The following is a 22,985-nucleotide window of genomic DNA, read 5'->3' as shown; positions in this document are numbered from 1 at the left end:
TGTAGAGTTTCCTGGGTGCCCGCAGAAGACACAGGACTCATGGGTCAGAGACAAAGGACTCTACGATTCATGGCCTGTAGCGTGAGCTTGATATTTGCATCGATTTTCTTTCCCTCCAGTTTTGTAGGGCAGTCACACATGTTTTTGTAGAACATAAAGCAATGCTGCTCTTTTGTTTTTCCAAATTATAACTTCATGTACCTTATAGGACCTGATGTACAATCTGTGAGTCAACTGTTCCTCAAGCTAAAAATTATATAAAGAGCTGAAATTCAGTTTGCTTTAGTATTACATCCTCAAATTAGACATTTGGAGATTATTTATTTATTGAAGAACAGTTGATTTACAATGTTGTGTTAGTTTCTACTGTACAGCAGAGTGATTCAGTTATGCTTATGTACCTATCTATTCCTTTTCATATTCTTTTCCATTATGGTTTATTGCTGAATATGAACGTAGATCCCTATGTTATACAGTTGTTAGTTGCTCAGTCGTGTCCAACTCTTTGCGAGCCCATGGACTGTAGCCCACCAGGTTCCTCTGTCCATGGGATTGTCCAGGCAAGAATACTAGAGTGGGTTGCCGTTTCCTTCTCCAGGGGATCTTCCCGACCCAGGGATTAAACCTGCGTCTCTGGAGTCTCCTGCCTTGGCAGGCAGATGCTTTGCTGCTATCTGCACCTGATCCATAATCACATCTTTGAAGTTCCTTTGCCGGATGACACCACGCTTATGGCAGAAAGTGAAGAGGAACTAAAAAGCCTCTTGATGAAAGTGAAAGAGGAGAGTGAAAAAGTTGGCTTAAAGCTCAACATTCAGAAAACTAACATCATGGCATCTGGTCCCATCATTTCATGGGAAATAGATGGGGAAACAGTGGAAACAGTGTCAGACTTTATTTTTTTGGGCTCCAAAATCACTGCAGATTGTGACTGCAGCCATGAAATTAAAAGACGCTTACTCCTTGGAAGGAAAATTATGACCAACCTAGATAGCATATTCAAAAGCAGAGACATTACTTTGCCAACAAAGGTCCATCTAGTCAAGGCTATGGTTTTTCCAGTAGTCATGCATGGATGTGAGAATTGGACTATGAAGAAAGCTGAGCACCGAAGAATTGATGCATTTGAACTGTGATGTTGGAGAAGACTCTTGAGAGTCCCTTGGACTGCAAGGAGATCCAACCAGTCCATTCTAAAGGAGATCATTCCTGGGTGTTCTTTGGAAGGGCTGATGCTAAAGCTGAAACTCCAGTACTTTGGCCACCTCATGCAAAGAGTTGACTCATTGGAAAAGATTCTGATGCTGGGAGGGATTGGGGGCAGGAGGAGAAGGGGACGACAGAGGATGAGATGGCTGGATGGCATCACCGACTCGTTGGACATGAGTTTGAGTGATCTCCAGGAGTAGGTGATGGATAGGGAGGCCTGGCGTGCTGCGATTCATGGGGTTGCAAAGAGTCGGACACAACTGAGCAAGTGAACTGAACTGAACTGATTCATGGGTACTAGGATCAGGACATGGGCTCTTTGGGGGCCCTCCAGTACCCTCTGAGGACTACCTTTCCTCCTTCTCCCAAACATGGATGGCCAAAGCTGGAACTGGAAAAAGCATGTAGGAGACCTACCAATATATCAATACAGTATTTTGGCAAACTCATTGTTCATTTGGCCAACTGTTAATAGCAGATAAGAACAGTACAGATGTGCTTCATTCACACACATACACACACGCACACACACGGTAGCATCTACTGGACTGCTGTATCTGGAAGATTCTAACAATCTGAGAGGTCCATGATCTGCTGCCATGATGACCTTACCTTTGCCTCTTCCTGCAGTTTATCCAGCCACTCCTGCAGTGGGAGAAGATTGGGGCTGGGGACACCAGTTCATTGGCAGCTCTAGGCTTCAGTTTAGTTCAGTTCAGTTGCTCAGTTATGTCCATCAAGTTGGTGATGCCATCCAACCATCTCACCCTCTGTCATCCCCTTCTCCTCCTGCCTTCAATCTTTCTCAGCATCAGGATCTTTTCCAGTGAGTCAGTTCTTCACATCAGGTGGCCAAAGTATTGGAGTTTCAGCTTGAGCATCAGTCCTTCCAATGAATATTCAGGACTGATTTCCTTTAGGAGTGACTGGTTGGATCTCCTTGCAGTCCAAGGGACTCTCAAGCGTCTTCTCCAGCACCACAGTTCAAAAGCATCAATTCTTCGGTGCTCAGCTTTCTTTATAGTCCGAGTCTCACGTCCATACACGACCACTGGAAAAACCATAGCTTTGATTAGACAGACCTTTGTTGGCAAAGTTACGTCTCTGCTTTTTAATATACTGTCTAGGTTGGTCATAGCTTTTCTTTCAGGGAGCAAGCATCTTTTAATTTCATGGCTTGGGGAACTTCATTTCCTCACCCACGAGTTTTTTTCTAAATCTATTTTTTGGACTTTCCTGATCCACTTTCTCTACCTGGTCATTTGGGCTACTATTGATTTAGATGTCATTTGTCTTGTTTTCTGATTTTTTTTTCTTCTTTTCCTTTTTTCTCTTCAGATGTGTTCAGAGGGTATAGTTTGTAGTGAATCATTATACTATCTTTTTCAATTTTAATTTAATATTAAGTTTTGGAAGGCTGAATAATTCTTCATTTGGTAAATGATATTGCTGTAGCCCATCTTATTCTCCAAAGAAAATCGCTGACCAAGTTTTATGATACTGTTTACGATATTTTTCTATGTAAGTTCACACGCATACAAACAGTAAAACAGCATATTAGTTTCATCACGTAGATGGCAAATGTATTTCAGTCTAAAGAGTCCATGGTAAACCTTTGCAGTGGTGTTTACATTCCGTGCCTCTCGCCTCCAGATTGCTGACCACTCTCTCTACTCAGGTGACACTGGATATGAACACATTTCAGTAGTTAGTTTCTCGGATGGAAAATCTCAATTGTTTAGACAGATGTGATTCCATGTATTTCAAGTAGGCTATTTATTAACTTTTTATTTTGAAAATTTTTCCGACGTATAGGCAGTTGTAGAACTGGAACAGAGAGGCACACTTTTACCCGGTTCCCCCTGATAGTTACATCTCTTGTAAATGACACATGCCCTCCAGCTGAAGACCCGCCAGGAACACACCTCCGGCCGCACAAGGTTTATTATTTATTGGGCTTATTATTTATTGCAGTGACAGAGCACACATGCTGTGGGGAACCACAAGGCCTCTCAATCTGATTGTGGTAGAGAGAAACCACTCTAAGATTTGGGCTTTGATTGGGTGAGTTGGGGGGCGTCTAAAGGAAGTGGGGTTCACTCTCGACTGGCTGCTCTCAGAAAGAAGGGGCAAATCTGATCTTATCTTCTCAGATCTTATCTCCAAGGAGAGGAAGCAGCACTGAGATAAATCTGTCCTGGGTAAAGAAGCAGCAGACACTCGTTTTCACCAGGGTGGAGGGATGTTTAGCGTTTTGGGTGGCACGGTGACCAGGCTTTTGACAGCTGCTTAGACAACATGATGAAGTGGTCTCGTTTTGCCTCATTTTATCGTGGTAGGCTTGTCTGAGGTTGGTATCCTGTGAGGTTGTTTATATTCGGAAGGAGAGTAACGTGACAGAGCTGTGAATGCCAGGTCAGCTTCTGAATGTCAGTGCCCGCTTCGCTTCTTTCTCTTTCATCTTTTGTGTGCAGTGGTGCTGTGCGTGCGTCTAACTCTGTACCATTTTAGCATATGCTGATTTGTGCACCTTTGCAGTCAAGACACAAGTTAGAGCCACCTACCTGCCCCCTAGCATCCCTCACCCCTGGAGGGGTAAGGGATGGAAGGGATGGACAACCACCATCTGTTTTGCATCTGTGTGACTTTACCGCTCTGAGAATGCTATATATATAAGATCCTGCATCATGTGACCTTTTAAAAAAATTATTTTTTAGATTGAAGGATTACAGAATTTTGTTGTTTTCTGTCAAACCTCAACATGAATCACCCATAGGTATACATATATCCCCGATCATGTGACCTTTGGAAGCTGGCTTTTTCGGCCGTTTTCAGCAAGCGCGATGCCTTGGAGATCCATCCAAGTTGTTGTGCATTTCAGTAGTGCTGAGTAGTACTTTCTTTGCTGAGTAATGTTCTGTGTCATGTGTATGAGTTTCCCATTGCAGCCATACCAGGTTAAAACTTGTTATAACAGCTTAAACAACGCAGATTTGTCATCTCACAGTTCTGTAGGTCAGAAGTCTGGCATGAGCCTCGAAGGACTAAAATCAGGTATTAGCAGGCTGTGTTGCTTTCTGAAGGCTCCATTGCATTGCCCATTCCTTGTTGGCGGAAGTCAGTTTCCCGTGGTTGTAGGACTGGGGTTCCTGTTTTCTTGCCGGCTGTCAGCCGAGAGATGTTCCCAGTTTCTACACAGAGGCTCCCATGTTTCTTGGCTCATGACTCACTCCTTCCGTTATTCCTCTTGGGTTTCGGATCATTCCTGCCTCTTATTTCATCATCGAATCCCTCAGACCCATCCTTCTGCCTTCCTCTTCCATATTTAAGATTATCCCTTTGTGGGTAATCCAGTATGCATGCCCATCTCCAAGTCCTTAACCTTAATCACATATGCAGAGTTCCTTTTGCGATATCAAGTAACGTATTCACAGGGGACTTTGGGGGGAACATGATTCTGCTTCACACATAGTGGATGTACCGCAGTTTAACCATTCACCTATTGAAACACGTTTTATTTCCAATTTTAGGCTATAAAGCTGTTGTGAACATTCTTGTAGAAAAAAAAAGCATGAATGGATTGTACTCCGTTTGCTGTTGCAATTTACTCTTTTCACTCAACCTCATGTTTCTGAGCATGATTCATGCTGATCTTACAGAGCTGGGTCCCTTGTAGGGGTTCATTGTGTTCCACGTGGACATTGTCCCTTGGAGTCCTATCCGTCTTCCACTGAATGACTGCAGTCATCCACTGGGGCACCCACTCCCCTGTTGGTGGACATTTAGGTTGCTTCCCACATTCTGCTACTACAAACAGTGCTGTAGTAGACATCTCTGTGCAGATCTCCTTGTGCAAGGCTGAAGCATTTTTCTAGACCGTATATGTAGGAGTGGAATTTCTGGTCCCAGAGTATATATGTATGTGTCAGTTTCAACCAGCTCTTTTCTAATTGTTCTCAAATTCTTTTCCTTCTACCAGCAGGGATGAAAGCATTCCTTACAACCCTGTCGACATTTGGGGTCATCGTTCTTGTTCCTTTTTTGCGTCTCCGAAAGCTGTGAAATGGCATCTGGGTGTGTTAATTTGCATTTTCCCGATCACTGTTGAGGTCCAGCACACACACACACCCCCACCTCACACCTCCTCTTTTTAACATGCTGACTTCTTTTCTCTCACTGCAGGTGTTAGAGGTTGCTGCCTCAACCTGTTTTTAAACATTAAGGTCTGGGCAACCCAACAACTGAAATTTGGTGTCTTGTCTGAAATTACAGGATGTTCCTCAGGCCTCCGTGTCTCCATGGGAACAAGTAACAGTCATCCTTCATGATTAGGAGGTATCCATGGCAACCAAGCCAGCAGCATTTGAATGAAACCAATTTTATTTATTTATTTATTTTTTTGCAAACACATGAAGGTTAAAATGTGTTTCTCCAACTGTGGCTTCCAAGAGTAGGGAGGCAGCCTGGTCTGCCTGGTGAAATAGACTCTTTTGACCTCCTAGTGGAAAAGGGATGCAGGATCAGCTGGTCTTGTGACCTAATTTTGTAGACCGGGAGTCTGAGAGGTCATGTGGAGGTCATACAGTGAGTCTGAGCCAAGGGGAAAAGCTTGAATCAGTTCTCTGAGGTTTGGAGGGGGGCAGTGTGGAACTAGGCAGTAGATCAGTTCTCCCTTCCTGGGGTCTGTCCCTGAGGATGTTAGCAAACTTACCCAATGTCTCCAACGTCCTGCTTGTACCAGCTATGTTATTTAGAGGTGGAGGGGCATGAGCCCAAGCCTCCTAGTGTCTGCTTCCTTAAATTAGAAAGGACTTGCTACTCAGTCAAAGGCCAAAGTCAGCTGTGATTTTAGAGGCAGAGTTAGAACTCAGAGGTCTGCTTTCTGCCTTCTTTGTTGGTGTAAAATAAAGAGCAGATTTTTTTTTCTTTTCCTTTCTTTCTTTCTTTTTTTGGGGGGTGGTGGTGGTAGGGAATAGAGGGACTCACTGCTCTAACTCCCTGGCCCACTGGTTTGATGATAAGTCATGAATTCAGGGATGGAAAGGGGCTAGCCTAGAGTCACACAGCAGAGTCAAGGTTAAATCCAGTCTCCTAGTCCTGGCCCCATGTTCCAGGCATCCTCAGCCTTTTCTGAGCCCCTAAGTGTAGGTTTGGGAGGGACAGTTTCAGCATATACTCTTGCTTCTTACCTGGAGAAACTTTAGAGGAAGTCATTTTTGCCTCTCAGAACCTCAGTTTATTCATCTGGAAAATGAAGCTTCCCAAAGCTAAGTTGTTATGTGGGGATTATATTTGAATGGGTCTCAGTGGGGGCAGTATTGCCCATACTGCTGCTGCTACTGCTAAGTCACTTCAGTCGTGTCCGACTCTGTGCGACCCCATAGACGTCAGCCCATCAGGCTCCCCCATCCCTGGGATTCTCCAGGCGAGAACACTGGAGTAGGTTGCCATTTCCTTCTCCAGAGTATGGAAGTGAAAAGTGAAAGTGAAGTCACTCAGTCGTGTCCAACTCTTAGCGACCCCATGGACTGCAGCCTACCAGGCTCCTCTGCCCATGGGATTTTCCAGGCAAGAGTACTGGAGTGGGTTGCCATTGCCTTCTCCAAGTATTGTCCATAAGTGAACAAAAAAATAGATTCTTGGAAGGGGATGTGAAAAAATCTCACTCTTTTTCTGTATAAAGTCTAATATACATGTAGGCATTATATGTATATAAAAAAGAAGCAAGAGAATTCCAAAAAAACATCTGCCTCATAGACTGCGCTAAATCCTTTGACTGTGTGCATCACAACAAACTGTGGAAAATTCTTAAAGAGATGGAAATACCAGACCACCTGACCTGCCTCCTGAGAAACCTGTTTGCAAGTCATGAAGCAACAGTTAGAACCGGACGTGGAACAACAGACTGTGCAGAGGACATCATGCGAAATGCCGGGCTGGATGAAGCATCAAGATAGCTGGGAGAAAATATCAATAACCTCAGATATGCAGATGACACCACCCTTGTGGCTGAAAGCAAATAACTAAAGAGCCCTTGATGAAAGTGAAAGAAGAAAGTAAAAAAGTTGGCTTAAAACTCATTGTTCAAAAACTAAGATCATGGCACCTGATCCCATCACTTCATGGCAAATAGATGGGGAGACAATGGAAACAGTGACAGACTCTATTTTCCTGAGCTCCAAAATCACTGCAGAGGTGACTGCAGCCATGAAATTAAAAGACACTTAATCCTTGGAAGAAAAGCTATGACAAACCTAGATAGCATATTAGAAAGCAGAGACATTTTTTGGTCAACAAAGGTCCATCTAGTCAAAGCTATAGTTTTTCCAGTAGTCATGTATGGATGTGAGAGTTGGACCATAAAGAAGGCTGAGTACTGATGAATTGAAGCTTTTCAACTGTGGTATTGGAAAAAACTCTTGAGAGTTCCTTGGACTGCAAGGGGATCCAACCAGTCCATCCTAAAGGAAATCAGTCCTGAATATTCATTGGAAGGACTGATGCTCAAGCTGAAGCCCCACTCCTTTGGCCCCCTGATGTGAAGAGCTGACTCATTGGAAAAGGAAGGCCCTGATGCTGGGAAAGATTGAAGGCAGGAGGAGAATGGGATGACAGAGGATGAGATGGTTGGATGGCATCACCCTCTCAATGGACGTGAGTTTGAACAAGCTTTGGGAGATGGTGAAAAACAGGGACGCCTGGCATGCTGCAGTCCATGGAGTCGCAGAGAGTCAGACATGACTGAGAGACTGAACAACAATACATGTAGGACAAAAAGATGCTTTTACTGTATATCTATGGTGTTAGAATTTTGTTGAGGGAGAAACTCGGAAGTTAAAAAGACTCCTTAGAGGGAGTCTTAATGAATAAAAGGTAAAGAAACACTGGTCTGTGCCCCTACAATCCATGTGGTTATTTTTACTAACTTTGTGTTTGGAGCTTGTGTTGGCTGCTGGCTCAGAGTGGGGTGCCGTTTGGAGTGTCAGGTCAGGAGAGAGCGTGGCCTGACCCAGACACTGCCCCTATGGTTCAATGTGATCTTTGGGCACATCACAGTTTCCCATCTGTGTGTAAAGGCGTCCCACCAGGTCCATGGGTGGGGCCTGCTTCTCAGGCAGCTGAGATCCCACCTGGTGGATCCATGGGTGTCCAGCAGGAAGCAGATGGTGCTTATACAAGGATGATTTGAGGTGTGGGTGGGTGTGGGGAACCATGGAGAGGAGTGCAGGACCCCAGAGCTAGTAGCAGCTGGGGCTGGAAGGAGGGGAGGAGAGCGTGGTTACTGAGAGGTGAGAACCCAGGAGACCGGGTCATCCTGATGGTAGTCTGGACCTTCGGTGGTGGGAGGTAGCCAGTCCAGGTGATCCCCCTCCCTCCCCTGATCTTCCACCAGGGCTCCCCACTGGCCAATCCCCATGGTAGCCAGGGGCTTCCCTGCTGGTTCAGCAGGCAAATAATCTGCCTGCAACGCAGGAAATGAAGGAGACTTGGGTTCAGTCCCTGGGTCAGGAAGATCCCCTGGAGGAAGGCATAGCAACCCACTCCAGTATTCTTGCCTGGAGAATTCCAGGGACAGAGAAGCCTGAAGAATTCCATGGACAGAGGAGCCTGGAGAATTCCATGGACAGAGGAGCCTGGAGAATTCCATGGACAGAGGAGCCTGGAGGGCTATAGTCCATGAGGTTGCAAAGAGTCAGACACGACTGAAGTGACCGAGCATGCACACGTGCATGGAAGCCAGAGGGCCCAGACTTGGGTTGGTGTGGTCTGCATGGGTCGGGGATCTGCATGGGTCAGCCCCCTGGAGCAGAAGGTGGGGTGAAAGATGCAGAATGGAACTGGGGCCAAGCAGAAGCTGCCCAGAAAGGTACCCATGTTCCTTGTCCTCTGGAGTGCAGGAGAGGGCGTGGACGCCTGCCCTGTCCTGCCCTGCAGCCATCTCTCCATGCTGGGTTTCTACCTTCTGATGCAGATGGGGTACAGCCTGAGCTTTGTTTGCTTAGCTTTGGGTTTATTGGAGCAAAAATCAATTTGAATTGTGCAGTGCCAAACTGGAAGTGGTTAGAAATGCTCCCAAAGCATCTGAATTGAAGTTTATGGCTACTTTGGGAGCACCCATGAGGGTATTTGCTGTCTGTTTACTGTGTTAGGAGCTAGTGGGTAAGTTCCCTTCCTCTGGTCTCAGCCTCCTCCTCTGTAAAATGGGTGGTTGGACCAAGCAACCTCTGGGCACCTCCTAGCAGACCCAGCAGGCAAGGGTGGTGTTCTGCAGAGGTTGTGGGGATATCAGGCTTGATCTTGGAGGAGAGGCAGCCTTGCCAGGCTCTTTGAGTCCCGCCAGTGCCTTCTGAGGGCTCACCTGCCTGGGAAGGAGCAGTGAAGCCGTGGTCAGGCGTATGTGTGTGTGTGTCAGGGAGAGAGGACACATCCCCAAAGGCTTCTGAAGGCCGAGGGCAGTGCCTCACATGTGGATTGGACACCGTGGTTAGTCTGGGAGGACCCCCGGGCGGAGGTGACGGGAGGCACCAGGGATGAGGGGAGAGATGAAGGCAGACAGTGCGGGGGCACAGCAAGAGATTTCTTGGGGAAATCTATGGAGAGAAAGGGTCTTTCCTAGATTGTGACTAGCATAAATGGGGTAGGGGCAGAGATGAGTGAGGAAGGGAGGTTCTAAGTAGGACGCACCATGAGGGAAGCGGAGAGGCCCTAAATCATGGCAGCCAATGGGCCGGAGTGGAAGCCTCTCTAGCAGAGGGGGCCCCAGGCCTGCCTGTTGGGCAGGGGGCCTGAACCCCTCCCCGTGGGTGGCCCACTTCCTCCATTTCCAAAATGGCTTGCCAGGCTTGCCCACCGGCCAGGGCTCAGCACACCACCCTACTGTGTGTGGCTCAGCTCTGTCCTTCCACACCTCTGAGGGCTCCTGTCCAAGCCGGCTGCACGAGAGACTGGGCTGGAAGGTGTAGCACGGCCCCTGGCAGCCCGATCTGCCTTGTGGAAAAGCCTGCCCCTCGTCTGTCCTGTGTGTGTGCACGTCCACATGAGCACGTGTACTGGGAACGGGCCTGAGCGGGTACGCGTTGCAGTGTCTACGTGGATGCGAACGTGTATGTGTGTGTTTACTGGGTGTGCGCCTCTGCACCCGGTGTGTTCCCAGGGACCAGGGAAGTCTCCGCCCTGTCCTTTTTCTTCTCAGTCAACAGGTCTTTCCCAGGCATTCCCCACGCACCAGACTCCAGGCAGGGTGCTGGGGGTGTGGGGATGCAGCCAGCTTAGGCGTGGGCATCAGGAGTTCCACCAGCAAGCAGAGGACACACACACACACACACACACACACACACACACGAGTTTCACCAACAAGCAGAGGAGACACACACACACAGGAATTCCACCAGCAAGCAGAGGAAACACACACACATACACAAAGGAGTTTCACCAGCAAGCAGAGGACACACACACACACACACACACTGTGTGCAAAGTGACAGCAATGATAGGCTGCCCCAGCCTGGCTGTTGCTATAGGAGCCATAAGGGCTCCTGTAAGAGCTAGGGGCGGAGGAGGTTATCGGGTTTCCTCCAGGGCTCACTGAACAGGACAGGCTGGGAGGAACAGGAAGGGGGCTTCTGTGGGGGCCACAGCTGGAACAGTGGAACAGAGATGGCCAGTGCCAAGCACGGTTGGGGAACTGGGGCCGGTGAAGTGGCCAGGTGGACTGACCTGGTTGTTGAAACAAGCATGCTGAGGCTGAGGCTCCAAGTGTTGAATGAGCTGTCACCGTTTAAAAATCAGAATATTTCATATTAAAGTAAAAAACCAGATTCCCACATCCTCTTGAATCTTGGGAAGCTTTGGCTGCACTGAGCCCCCCCGTTGCTATGTCAAAATCACCAGCTGGAGCTGAGCAGCTGGCCGCTACCCTTGACCTTGCTGCCTGCCTGGCCCTCGCATTCCTCTCAAGTTTTAAAGCCTCAAAAAGAGAAGGTCCCTATTGGAAGCCAGAGATCAGAGTCTCGTGTTTGAAGGAACTACTTGTATACCTCCAGCAACAGGGAGCTCATTATCACATATCACAAGATGTGTGTCTTGAAGTGGGAGTTTTAGGAGATCTTTTCTTTTTTTTAAATCATAGTACATACATAGGAAAGATATACATGACATTTGCCATTTTAGTCATTTTTCAGTGTACAGCTCAGTGGTTTTAAGTATGTTTTCAACATCATGCCACCATCACCATAGTCCATTTCTAAATGTTCCCCATTACTCCAAACAGAAACTGTGCCATGAAGCAACAAATCCCCGTGCCCCCTCACCCCCAGCCCCTGGAAACCTCTAATCTACTTTCCTTCTCTAAGAATGTGCCTATTTGGGGTATTTTATACAAGTGGAATTTCACAATATTTGTCCCTCTGTGTCTGGTTTGTGTCAGTCAGCTTGTTTTCAAGGTTCATCTAGGTTGCAACATGGATCGGAAGTTTCGCGCTTTTAATAGTGGAATTACCTTCCATCCACACTGTGTTTATCCTTTCGTCTGTTGAGGGCCCCTTGGGTTTCTACCTTTTTGGCTATTGTGAATAATGCTGCTCTGGACATTTGCATACAGTGTTTGTCTATGTTCCTCTTTTCAGTTCTTTGGGGTATATACCGAGGAGTGAAATTGCTGGATCATGTAGTCATTCTGTCTTTAACGTGTTGGGGAACTGCTAAACTGTTTTCCACAATGGGTGGACCATTTTATGGGGACCAGGGGTGTGTTGTCCCAGCCTGGTCGGGAATGACAGGAGGGCCTGACTTGTTCAGTCGCTGAGTCCTGTCCGACGCTTTGCAACCCCATGGACTGTAGACCGCTGGGCTCCTCCGTCCTCCACCATCTCCCACAGTTTGCTTAAATTCATGTCTATTGAGTGGGTGATGCGACCAACTGGGTGGCCTCCGTTGTCCGTGCTTAACCACCCCTCTCTCTCTCTCTTTCTCTGTTGGCAGAGTCGCCCCAAGAAAGGCCGGGCTCCCGGCGCAGCCTGCCTGGCAGCCTCTCGGAGAAGAGCCCCAGCATGGAGCCCTCGGCCGCCACGCCGTTCCGGGTCACGGTAACTATCCCTGCGTCACCATCGCCACCTGGCCCGGGGGCTGCTCTGCGACCCCGCGGCCCCCCTTCCTGGAGCCTCACGGACCTGGGAGAGCATCCAGCCTCCCTTGCTCTAGGTATCCATTCACTCAGCTGCTCCCCTCTCTGTGGCTCAACCCCACCCCCCGGAGGCCACATGGGGGGCCTGTCCTCTAGGGAGGGGGCAGGCGGAGGACTGAAAAGCCCTGCAGGCTGCTGGACCCAGAGCCGAGCTGTTGTGGGATGAGAAAGGCTAACGTTAGGTCGGATAAGTGCACCCTGACGCATGCGTGCACGCAGCACGCTTCCTTACGATGTATCCTTTTTGTTTTCACATTTTAAAATCTCTCATATAACAGCCTGTGGTGTGTCATAATTTAATTGCTATTTTTTTCTTTCTTGCTGGTGCATAAAACAATGCTGTACCTTACAATCGATGATGATTCAGAATCAACAGAGAATAGTATATATACAGCTTAGCTATTGATTATGGTAGTCCTACCAGTCCACTCTTTTCTTTCAAACCTGAAGGACTTTATGGAAACAGAACCCAGTGACCCTCTATGTCCCCTGCGTCCCAGCCATCCTTCCACACACCTGCAGTTTTATGTCCTTTTACTGCCCTGTTTCAGCACATTACCTCGTGCCCCTCTGCCCATGTGCTAGCCGCTGGAGAAGTAGACAAGTTCTCTTCCCCAGGGAGCTCAGTCTATAGGGGAGATGGATGTTTGATTCATTTGTTCATCCATCCATTCATTCATTCAACCATCCTGACGGCATGCTTGCTGTGTGCCAGGTACCGTTCTTGACACTGGGGTCAAGTGAGAGGAGCTGGCCGAGACAGCGGCAGGTGGATAAAGCCCTTGACCTTATGAGCTGACATTCTTGTGTTGGAGCTATGTGCTGTGAAAGAGAAAAGTAGACTGCTGTGAGAGAGAAAACTAGGAGGGTTTCCTTGAGGCGGTGTGGTTTTCAAGTTATACTTGAGCTGAAGTCCAAGGAATGAAGAGCCAGTCCTCTGGGGATCAGGGGAAAGGAGGTTTTGATGGAGGAAACAGAGAGTTCACAGGCCAGGCTGTCGCTGTATCGTGTGACATGGGGTTTAAGGTGAGGTGGGAGTGGATATCCCCTGGGACTCTTGAAGGGTCCTTGGAAATTGAGCAGGCAGGGACAGTGAGAGAAGGAGTTCCAGGTAGGGAGGACAGCAGTTGCAAAGGCATGGAGGCATGCTAGAAATTGACATGTTTATGCAATGGTGAAATGCTTGCTGGGACTGGAGTTGAGGGGTCCAGAGGTCAGGGTAGGAGGTGAGGCTGGGAAGCTGGATCAGGTCTGGGTCGAGTGCAGCCTCAAGTCCCCAGCTAAAGGGATGGGACTTTCCTCAGAGCCACCAATTCTTCCGCCTGTCTGTGTGTCATAAAAACGCTCTCAAAATATTCTTGGATCCCTTCAAGATTTCCGTGCAATGGGCCAGGGGTGGGGCCTGGATATCTGCATTTTTAATAGGCTCATATAAAAGGCAGTTCTGAGCCCCAGGCTCTGGGTCAGATCAGCCTCTGAGAAAGGATTCCAGATTACCTCCCTGGGTGACCAGGGCCCTTAGGAGATGGTGTCCAGCCGCGGGGAGGACAGGAGGCTGGCACCTGGGAGACTCTGATGGAATCAGCTGGAACAGGCTGAGACCTGCTTTCCCCAGACCCCCCTGGGCCGTGGCCGCCAGGGCTGAGCCTTGGGGACGCCTTAGGGGATGATGACTAATCATCACGGCTCCCCTGCGCTATGTTCATCTCTTTTAATCCGTGAGACAACCCTGAAGCTGATGCTTCAATCACCCCATTTTACAGATGAGAAAACTGAGGCTCAGAGAAGTGAAGTCCCTCACCCAGACTCCAAGTGCTCACAATGTTGGAGCCAAGATTTGGACCCGGGTCTCCCTGACCCCGGTGCACGCGCATGTACTCCTCTGGCTGGACTGGAACCAGAGCAGGAGTACCCTTCCTCCACACCCTTCCAGAACCCCCTCAGCATCACTTTTTAACCTGCTTCCCTTTCTTTTGCTGTTCTAATAGGTGTATCATCACACCTCGACGTTGCTGTAATTTGCAGCTCTTTAATTGCCAGCTAGGCTTGGCTTCTTTCCTGTCGTGGCATCTTCACTGTGTTTCCTGGTATGGAAAACTCCTGTGGCTCAGAGCCAGAGCCAGCACCAGCCTTCTGAGCCACTGGGCCCCCAGACTCTTCATCCCGTGAGCTTAGGGTCTGCAGGATGGCAAGTGTGTTCTGCCGTCACTTTAGCCACTTCTCACAGCAACCCTGAGGGCAGGGACCATTAGTGTCTGCATGTCATGGATGAGGGGACTGAGGCTCAGAGAGGTGAAGTCATTTGTCGGGTGTCACAGCTGCTGTGTGACAGAGCCAGGCACGGATACCAGGACTGCCGGGCATATACTGTTTGTGTCCTTTCCAGGACCAGGGCATATGCGCCTTGGTCCTTTTCTGTGTGCAGCAGTTAAGGAAAGGGGCGTGAGTCGAGTTTCTATCCTGGGCTGGTGCTTGGAGCTGAGAGGGTTTGAAGAGGAAGCTTGGAGGTAGGGATCTGCGTTCAAATTCCAGCTCTTGCGTGACCCACGTGACCTCGTTAGTCGCTCATCCTTTCTGAGCCACGTGTCCTCGTCAGTAAAGTGTGGAATGACTGCTCTTTCTTGAAGGACTTGCCGGACCTTCATGTGTGCACATCAGCCCAGGTCTGACCCATGGTAGGTGCCTAACCCCTGTGCGTGCGTGTGCGTGCATGTGTGTGTGTGTGTCACTTCAGTCGTGTCTGACTCTTTGCAACCCCATGGACCACCAGGCTCCTCTGTCCGTGGGATTCTCCAGGCAAGAATACTGGATTGAGTTGCCGTGCCCTCCTCCCAGGGATCTTCCTGACCTAGGGATAGAACCCATGTCTCTTGCATCTCCTGCATTGGCAGGTGGGTTCTTTACCACTAGTGCCAACTGGGAAGTCCATAGAAATGATGGTGGTGGTGGTTTAGTTGCTAAGCTGTGCCCAATTCTTTGCAACCCCATGTGACTATAGCCCATCAGGCTCCTCTGCCCATGGGATTTCCCAGGCAGGTATACTGAAGTGGGTTGCCGTTTCCTTCTCCAAGGGGTCTTCTTGACCCAGGGATAGTACCTGGGTCTCCTGCATTGCAGGTGGATTCTTTACTGATGAAGCCACCTACAAGCTGAACTGTGTTTCCTCTTTTGGCTCCAGAACAGTGAAGATCTGCGGAGGACAGGGTGCCTTGGGGAAGGTCAGAGGTGCACCTGGCCTGGGCCTTAGAGACGGACTTGACACGACCCTGTGCAGGACCGGAAGCACACCCTCTCCCTGCAACCTGAACTCACCCCACCTGCTCGCACAGGCACATCCTCGTGCTCGATGACTGCTGCTCTGTGTAGCCCCCAAGGGAACCTGGGGAACATGGTTTTGCCTGGAGGAGGCAGGGGAGATGCCACAGGATGTACTTGAGTAACTGTCGTCTTCGCTGCCATTTCAAACCCGGGTGATGAAATGTCACCACCTCTCACAGCAGTGCCCTTTGGCAGTGATGCAGTTTAATGGTGAACCCATGTCGGGATCTATAGGCCTCATTCTTTCTACCTCCTCTGTGCAAACTGAGGCCGGGGAGGGGCTGGACTTGACCTGGGCACCACTCACCTGGGAGCGCTCCTGAGTCTGGGCTGTTTGCACCCCACATGCTGGCCCTCACCCCTTTTGTGAGTCAGTCTAGGACCAAAGTCGCCCCACAGGGGATCAGGGACCCAGTGTTGTTCGCATGTCTGTCTCTTGGAGATCATGTGGCCCTGGGAGAGCCTCAGTTTACCCTTCTATAAAAGAGGGGGAGTGGATTTTGTAGTTTGGCCATACAAAAGGTGCTTAAACACTTTGATGTACTAAGGGAATGAGCCGTAAAGTCAGCAGACCTGGGACCGAGTCTCATGCCAGCATTGTGACCTAGGCAAGATATGGAACCTTTCGCCTGCCTGGTACAACTCCCTTCTCCCTACAAGGGGAGTTGGGGGTGGGGGCGCCATTTCTCCAGGTCACCCAGTGCCAGCTGGCCATCCAGTCAGGACCCTGAGAGCTCTGTGGGGCCTTGGATGAGGGCAGGATGGGGAAGGAGCTGGGAACAGGGGACCAAATGGACCTCCTGCCCATCACTGGCCTCCAATACTTGGGCTCCAAAGAGATGGAGAAGGAAACCCACTCCAGTATCCTTGTCTGGAAAATCTCATGGACAGTGGAGCCTGGTGGGCTGCAGTCCATGGGGTCACAAAGAGTCGGCCACGAGTGAGCGACTAACACTAAAGAGATGGTGAGGCTGAGTTCAAGCGCCGCTCTGTCTTCTCAGCAGCGAATCCTGGAAACGAGAGAGGGTCAGAGGCAGGGACAGCAGGCAGGCAGCAAACTGGGATCTGCATAAGCTGTTGGGTTGGGTCCAGGGGCTCTGTGTGGACCTACTCCTCACCCCGAAGCCCCAGGACCCTCAGCAGCAGCAGCAGGCTGTCCCCGCTCACTGGCCACCCCATGTGTGAGGAATTCATGGTGTGATTGGAGGGTAAGGAGATGAGGACTGCTACCGGTCTCCCCATGTGTCCCTTCAGCCCACCACCCTGGGCAGACCTCACCTCCCCCTGGTGTGGGCTGGGTCCTTCCTCCCTCCTTCCTCTGCCCCCATCTCTCCCACCGACCTTGAGGAGAGCTGGCAGGGCCTGGGTGTGGGAGGTGGCAGAGGCGCTGGGAAACTTGACAGCCAATTGATTCCTCCTCGGGAAGTTGAAAGTGAAGAGTTGTGTTTGAAGGTTTAGCTGAAATTAGGTCTCAGGGCTATTTTTTGCGAGTTGGAGGAGAAGTGTCAGGGAGGGGAAGGCCCAGGGGGCTGGTGGAAGCTGCAGATAAACTCAGTACCAGTTGATTGCAGATGCTTCGAGATGCGGGTCTTGGTTCCTTTCAACCACCCACTTTTACTGGATGCTCAAGTGTGTGCACCCCAGGTGGTCCTGAAGCCTGGTGATGCTGGTGTGCCTGGGATGCTGTGAGAACCCAGAACAAGGGGCAGTTACCTCTTGTGGGCGAGGGTGGGGAAGAATTTCTCAAGGAGGGATCTTTGGGGCTGGGCTTTGAGGGATCTATAGGAGTTTGTCGGGAGCAAAAGGAGAAGAGTATTCCAGTTAGAGTGAGATCTAACTAAATAGGAACAAGCCAAAGGCTCTGTGTGATCAGATGATGTTGAATGAGTTGCAAATATGACGGAGAGGAGCCTGGAGAGAAAAGTGAGTGGGTAAGGGCTTTGGACTTTTCCCTACAAGACACAAGAGACAGAGGGGATGATGAGTGAGAGTGGATAGGGCAGGAGATCTCTGGGATGTGGATCTGAGGTTTCCTCACCTGCTCACCCCTCTTACCAAGGTTTCTCCAAACCATCCCCACATTTCAGCTGTCTTTCTTTCTCATATACAGAGAAACAGGTACAGGACCACAAACATGCAGGATTGTGCGTGACCCCCCTTAACACCATGGTGGAAAGGCTGTTGGAAATTATCTGATCCAACCCTTCCTTCTACAGAGCAGGGTCTGAGGCCCAGAGAGGGGAGGGTCCTTTCCTAAAGTCACACAGCAAGTCTGGAGCCGGGCGTGGGATGGAGCCCGGGTGTCTCTATTCCCCTGTCCTGTGTTCCTCCTGCCTTGCTCCCTCCTGCCCTCTCTTGCCTGCAGCCAGGCCCTTCCCCCGCCCCTGTCAGGTTTCCTGGGAGGAGGGGGCTGAAGGGAATGAACTTTGTGCATCTGACTACCCGTCTGACTACCCTTGGAGGCCCCCAAGGGCTCATCAGCACAGCACCTCCTCCTGGTCTGCCCGTCTGCCCCATTAGTGCCCTTTGTTGGCTAAGGCAACTCCCGTGGACAGAAAAGCTGGTCAAACCCCCAGATCACAGGGGCCAGCTCTGTCCCTGCACAGATGGGGCAACTGAGACCCAGAGAAAGTAGGTTTGCCTGGAATACCTGCTGGGCCTCTCTCCATCACTCCAGGCTGAAGCATATTTACACGGGACACGTCTGTCTGTGTCTGCGGCCCCCAGACTGGTGGAGGGATGTCAGCTACAAAGCATGGCTGGCAGATAGGAGTGCTGGACCCCGGATTGGGTGCCCCAGCACCTCGTGGTACCAGAAATTTGCCTGTGAGTCTGATGTCCCTTGCTTTCTTGAGCCATGTGAGCTGGTGAGCTGGAGTCTTCTAACCCAGTGTCTGGCCATTGTTCTGCAGATGAGAGGGTTGGTGGAGAGAGCAGGCCCCATATCCTCAACCCTCCTCCTCCCATGTCTTTCATGGAGCCTAATTGTTATTAAACTGTTTAAACCCCAAAGGCAAATTACTATCATTTTGGTCTGTGTCCGTTTGGTCTGTGTCTGCCTTCCTACAGGAGGAATGCAGGAGATGGGAACATCATCAAAGATAGCCCAGGGTAGCCAGGGCTGGCCAGGACAGTCTGCAGGGTGGGAGTATGGGGTCAGGGGCTGTTTGAAGCTTTCTGAATCAAGGCCAGGCCAGCATCTGAGGCCTGGGACTATGGACAGGCTGTGGTATTTGGTAGGGTTGGGAGGCTGCCTGCCCCATTAATAAACAAGAAGGCGGTTTCATCAGATCCATTTTACAGATCTGGAAAGTAAGTCTCAGGGAGAAGGGACTGGCCCAGGGTCCGCCAGCCCATGAGTGGTAGAGGTGGGAGTCAAGCTCTGGTCTGCGAGTCCTATTGTGGGTATGCACTAACTTACTTTCCTCCCTCCCTTCGCTGCCTTCCTTTTTTCTTTCTTTTAATAAATTTTTAACCAGCACCAACTATGTTTCAGGACTTCCCTGGTGGCTCAGATGGTAGAATCTGCCTGCAATGCAGGAGACGGGGTTTGATCCCTGGGTTGGGAAGATCCCCTGAAGAAGGGAATAGCAACCCACTCCATGGAGAACTCCATGGACAGAGGAGCCTGGTGGGCTATAGTCCACGGGGTCGCAAAGAGTCAGACACAACTTAGCAACTAACACTTTCAACTATGTTTCAGGGCCTGTGTGGGGCATTGACACACGCAGGAGTAAAAGGTAGTTTCTCCCTGCAGATATACAGGGTTTGCTTGCCTAACAGGCAGGGTTAACTGGGGCTTCATGAAGTCATTTCTGGGCAGGTGAGGAGAAAGGACTGGCAGCCAGGACGGCCTCTCTGAAGGCTGAGAGATGGGAAATACTTGAGCAAGTGGTAGTGGGAACAGGGAACAATGTGAGGGGCTAAAGTGTGAGGCCATGGCTGGAAAACAAGGATCAGCAGATCTATTGCAGCTCACAGAGCAAACAGGATGGGAGGCCATATTAATAGGAGTATGGAGTCCCCAGAGAGGGAGGTGAGGGTGGGCCAGAACTGGCCAGAGCAGATCTGGATGGAATGCTTGTGTCCTTCAGAGCAGCATACCTGACTCGGCTGAGAGAGTCTGGAGCCCCTGGTCTCTGCCCACTCTCCCCTTCCAGAGAGTCTGGAGTCCTGGCAGAACAGCAGTTCTGAGGGCCAGGGATTCCTGTGCCAGTTTACAGACGAAAAAAGAGAGGCTCAGAGTTGGAGACCTGGCCTGAGCGATCGCACAGAGGGAAGCCGTGGGGCTAAGATTCAAATCCTACCCCTCCCAAGTAGACCTATGGGAAGAGTCAGTACTATGTCCCTAGGACGGAGATAGGGGGTGCGGGGGTTCCTGGTGAACAGAGGGAGAAAGATGCCCCCCAATAGCATCAGAGACCAGGACTGAAGTGGGGGATAGAGGATGGGGAGCAAGCAAGCTGCTTTTCTCATCCCTGCCCTCAGCATCTGAGCTTAGAATGCCCTTGCAGGGGTCCCTGAGGGCAGGGCTGGAAGGAAGAACTCACTTCAAGGAGACCTGGAATCTGCTGCCTCATTGCAAGAGGTGCTGGCTTGGGTGGGATGATGGAGAGGGGAATAAGGACAACCTCTGCCCACCCCCCACCCCTTTATGCCCGGGGGTCCTCCAGAAGTACTTCTAGGACGTCCCTGTAAGGTCCTGCACTTGAGCCTGTTGGGCAACAAGGAGCTGGATAAACTGGTCCCCACTAAGGTGTCAGTGGCTGACTCCCTCTGTCCCTGTGTCAAAGGTTCCTTGCACAAAAGGAGACTTATCAGTTGGATGTTTGAGTCACTCACAGTGGAGTGTCAGGCTCTCTGTGATTGGCAAGTGAGATGCTATTGGGGGGCGTCTTTCTCCCTCTCTTCGCCAGGAGCCCCCCTCCTCCCCCTACCTCCTGGGGTCCTCCGTCCTGGGGACATAGTACTGACTCTTCCCATAGGTCTACTTGGGAGGGGTAGGATTTGAATCTTAGCCCCACGGATTCCCTCTGTGGGATCGCTCAGGCCAGGTCTCCAACTCTGAGCCTCTCTTTTTTCATCTGTAAACTGGCACAGGAACCCCTGGCTCTCAGGGCTGCTGTTCAGCCAACAATCTCACACCAAATCTCAGAAAGCCCCGATTGCTGGCAGGCGGGGCTCACCGCCCCCACCCCTTTCCTAGAGCCTCTGGTCCTCCCTGCCCCACGCCTCCTCCTGAAACAACATTGTTCACACAGAGCTCCCAGGCCTCCGCTCTGAGACCAGGAGGTTGAGAGGGGGCAGGGTGCAGGGGTCCCCAAGAGACCAGAGACCAAATTCCCAGGTGGTGAGTACAGATGGAAGGAGTCGGAGGTGTCCGCGCAGGGCACCTTCTGCCCAGTTGGGGGCAGCAGAGGGCAGCGAGTAGCTGCCTGGGCAGTAACTCCCAAAGGAGAGTGGAAGTCTGGGGATGTTTTGTGTGGCCCCCACTTTGGGGCCACGGGGTCCAGCGACACAGCCTGCGGAGCCTCCTGCCGGTTGGACGGAACAGCTCCAAACAGGAGTGCCCGTGGGCAGCTGGGTCTGGCACCGTTGGCTGAGCTGACCGGACTATGTTGACCAGAGAGCTTTAGGACCTGTGAAAGGGGACCTTCATCAGGGACATGGAGAGGGCAAGGTCTGGGGCCCAGGCAGCCTTCCAGCAAGAGGGTCCCATGTGCAGATGGGTGTGCAGTGTGTCTGCGCTGTGGTCACCAGGCTGGACTAATAGACACTCCATCATGGGTGTCCTCTGACAAAGTCCGGTCCACCTGGGTGTGAATCCCAGCTCCTTACTGTCTGCATAAGGAGGGGGGCGTGGTCATAAAGGCTGTTTTACGCAGTCCTCTGGGTCAGGCCTTCCCCTGAGCCCTCACTGGGTATCATCTGATGATACCATGAGGCACATAACACAAATCCCATTTTTTTTTTAAGTGACAAAACCAAAGCAGACAGAGAGTGAAGGACTTGCTGAAGCTTGCTCAGCTCGTGAGCCTGGACAATGAAGGTCTTGCAGAGCCTGGCCCACAACACACAGCCCAGTCTCTGCCGGCCAGTTTGCTAGTCCTTCCGTCTTATAGATGAGAACACTGAGGCTCAGAGAGAGGAGGTGTGCTGTCCCAGGTCACATAGCATATCAGGGATGGAGCTGGCATTTGATCTCATCATGTCCCGCCCGTCTGCAGCTGCTCTGGCCACCCCCTCTACCCCTCCATGTCAGAAGGGACGTGAGCAGGGCAGACACCCTGGGGTGGGAGGAAACTGCTCCCCTCTTCCCACCCCAACATATGGCCCCTGAAAGCCTTCCCCTCTCTTAGGGAACCCAGGAAACGGGGAGTGGGGGGCCAGAGCTCAGATACCTCCTCCCAACCCCATATAGAAATGAAGTGATTGCCTCTGTCACACCAAGTGGCATTTGGGTTGGATCACAGACATAATTATATCTGAGTCTTCGGGTGGGAATTGTTCCCAAGCCAGGAGGCCCTCTTTGGAAGTGGCGGCAATGACATCTGTTTCCGACACAAGGCCCTGCCGGGGGATGAGTAAGTTTTCTCGTGGAATTGCTTAAGGAACATCTAAAACGAGCCATGATTGTTCCTGCCCCCGTCCAGCGCCATCAGTGGCTGCCAGGAGGGGTGATCTGGCTCCCCGCCGGCATCGAGGCCCCCAGGCCTGTCCCAGGGTCCGTGCCTCTATGCAGGTTGGCCCTTCTGCCCATGGTTCCTCCCCATTTCTCTTCCTTGAAAGCTCCTTCCCTCCCCCATACCCACCCCCACTGTGGTTCCTGCAGGCATCCCCACCCCAGGCTCTCGAACGCAGATGCTGTGGCTTCACCATCCACCAGAGAGAGTGTTGACTTTCTTAAGGGCAGTGGCTATTTCTGATTTCTCTGAGCCCCGGGCACGGGGGCAGGGCCTCACCTGTGGCAGACACCGGAGGGGCTGGTGGGATGAAGATGTGTGAGTGATGAGAGGAGTGAATGCATCCAGTGAGTGAGTGTGGGGTGAGGGGAGCGGGTGAGCTAACAACCCCTGGCTCCTGATGGTCCACCACGTCTCCGAGGCCCAGTGGCCAACCACTTGGAAGGGGATCAGGACAGGCCACCTGGACCACTGCAGTCTTGCCTTGAAATTGACCTTGCCTCCGCTGCATGGGTTCCCATGATCCCTCAAGGGCAGGCGCCCAGGTGTGCCTGGCCTGTAGATGGTAAATCAACCCAGAAAGAGAAATAGCC

The 22,985-nt window shown here is 50.9% G+C and overlaps 1 protein-coding gene and 1 long non-coding RNA gene across 14 annotated transcripts in view; both read left to right on the top strand.

Annotated features, from left to right (window-relative positions):
• Positions 1–22,985, top strand: part of DAB2IP (DAB2 interacting protein) — a 212,583-nt gene that overhangs the window by 90,085 nt on the left and 99,513 nt on the right. For 11 of the 13 annotated variants that reach the window (XM_086325424.1, XM_086325423.1, XM_086325430.1 and 8 more), the window contains exon 2: positions 12,190–12,293. In XM_086325424.1, coding sequence (XP_086181550.1) covers positions 12,258–12,293 — 36 coding nt within the window. In that variant the 5' untranslated portion in view covers positions 12,190–12,257. Of the gene's footprint in view, positions 1–12,189; positions 12,409–22,985 lie in introns of all 13 variants that reach the window. The other 2 variants (XM_086325428.1, XM_086325435.1) reach the window with 1 other exon arrangement.
• Positions 14,943–18,727, top strand: LOC147362649 (uncharacterized). Its single transcript, XR_015136379.1, has 3 exons — positions 14,943–15,066; positions 15,162–15,282; positions 15,570–18,727. It is a non-coding gene; the product is annotated as an uncharacterized LOC147362649 (long non-coding RNA).

Source organism: Bos grunniens, chromosome 11, assembly GCF_055505025.1.
Source record: "Bos grunniens cultivar Pamir isolate PY7600 chromosome 11, Bosgru_T2T1.0, whole genome shotgun sequence".
Classification (NCBI taxonomy): Eukaryota; Metazoa; Chordata; class Mammalia; order Artiodactyla; family Bovidae; genus Bos; species Bos grunniens.
The sequence above is the reverse complement of the archived record's forward strand: the minus strand, read 5'-3'. Positions and strand labels throughout refer to the sequence as shown.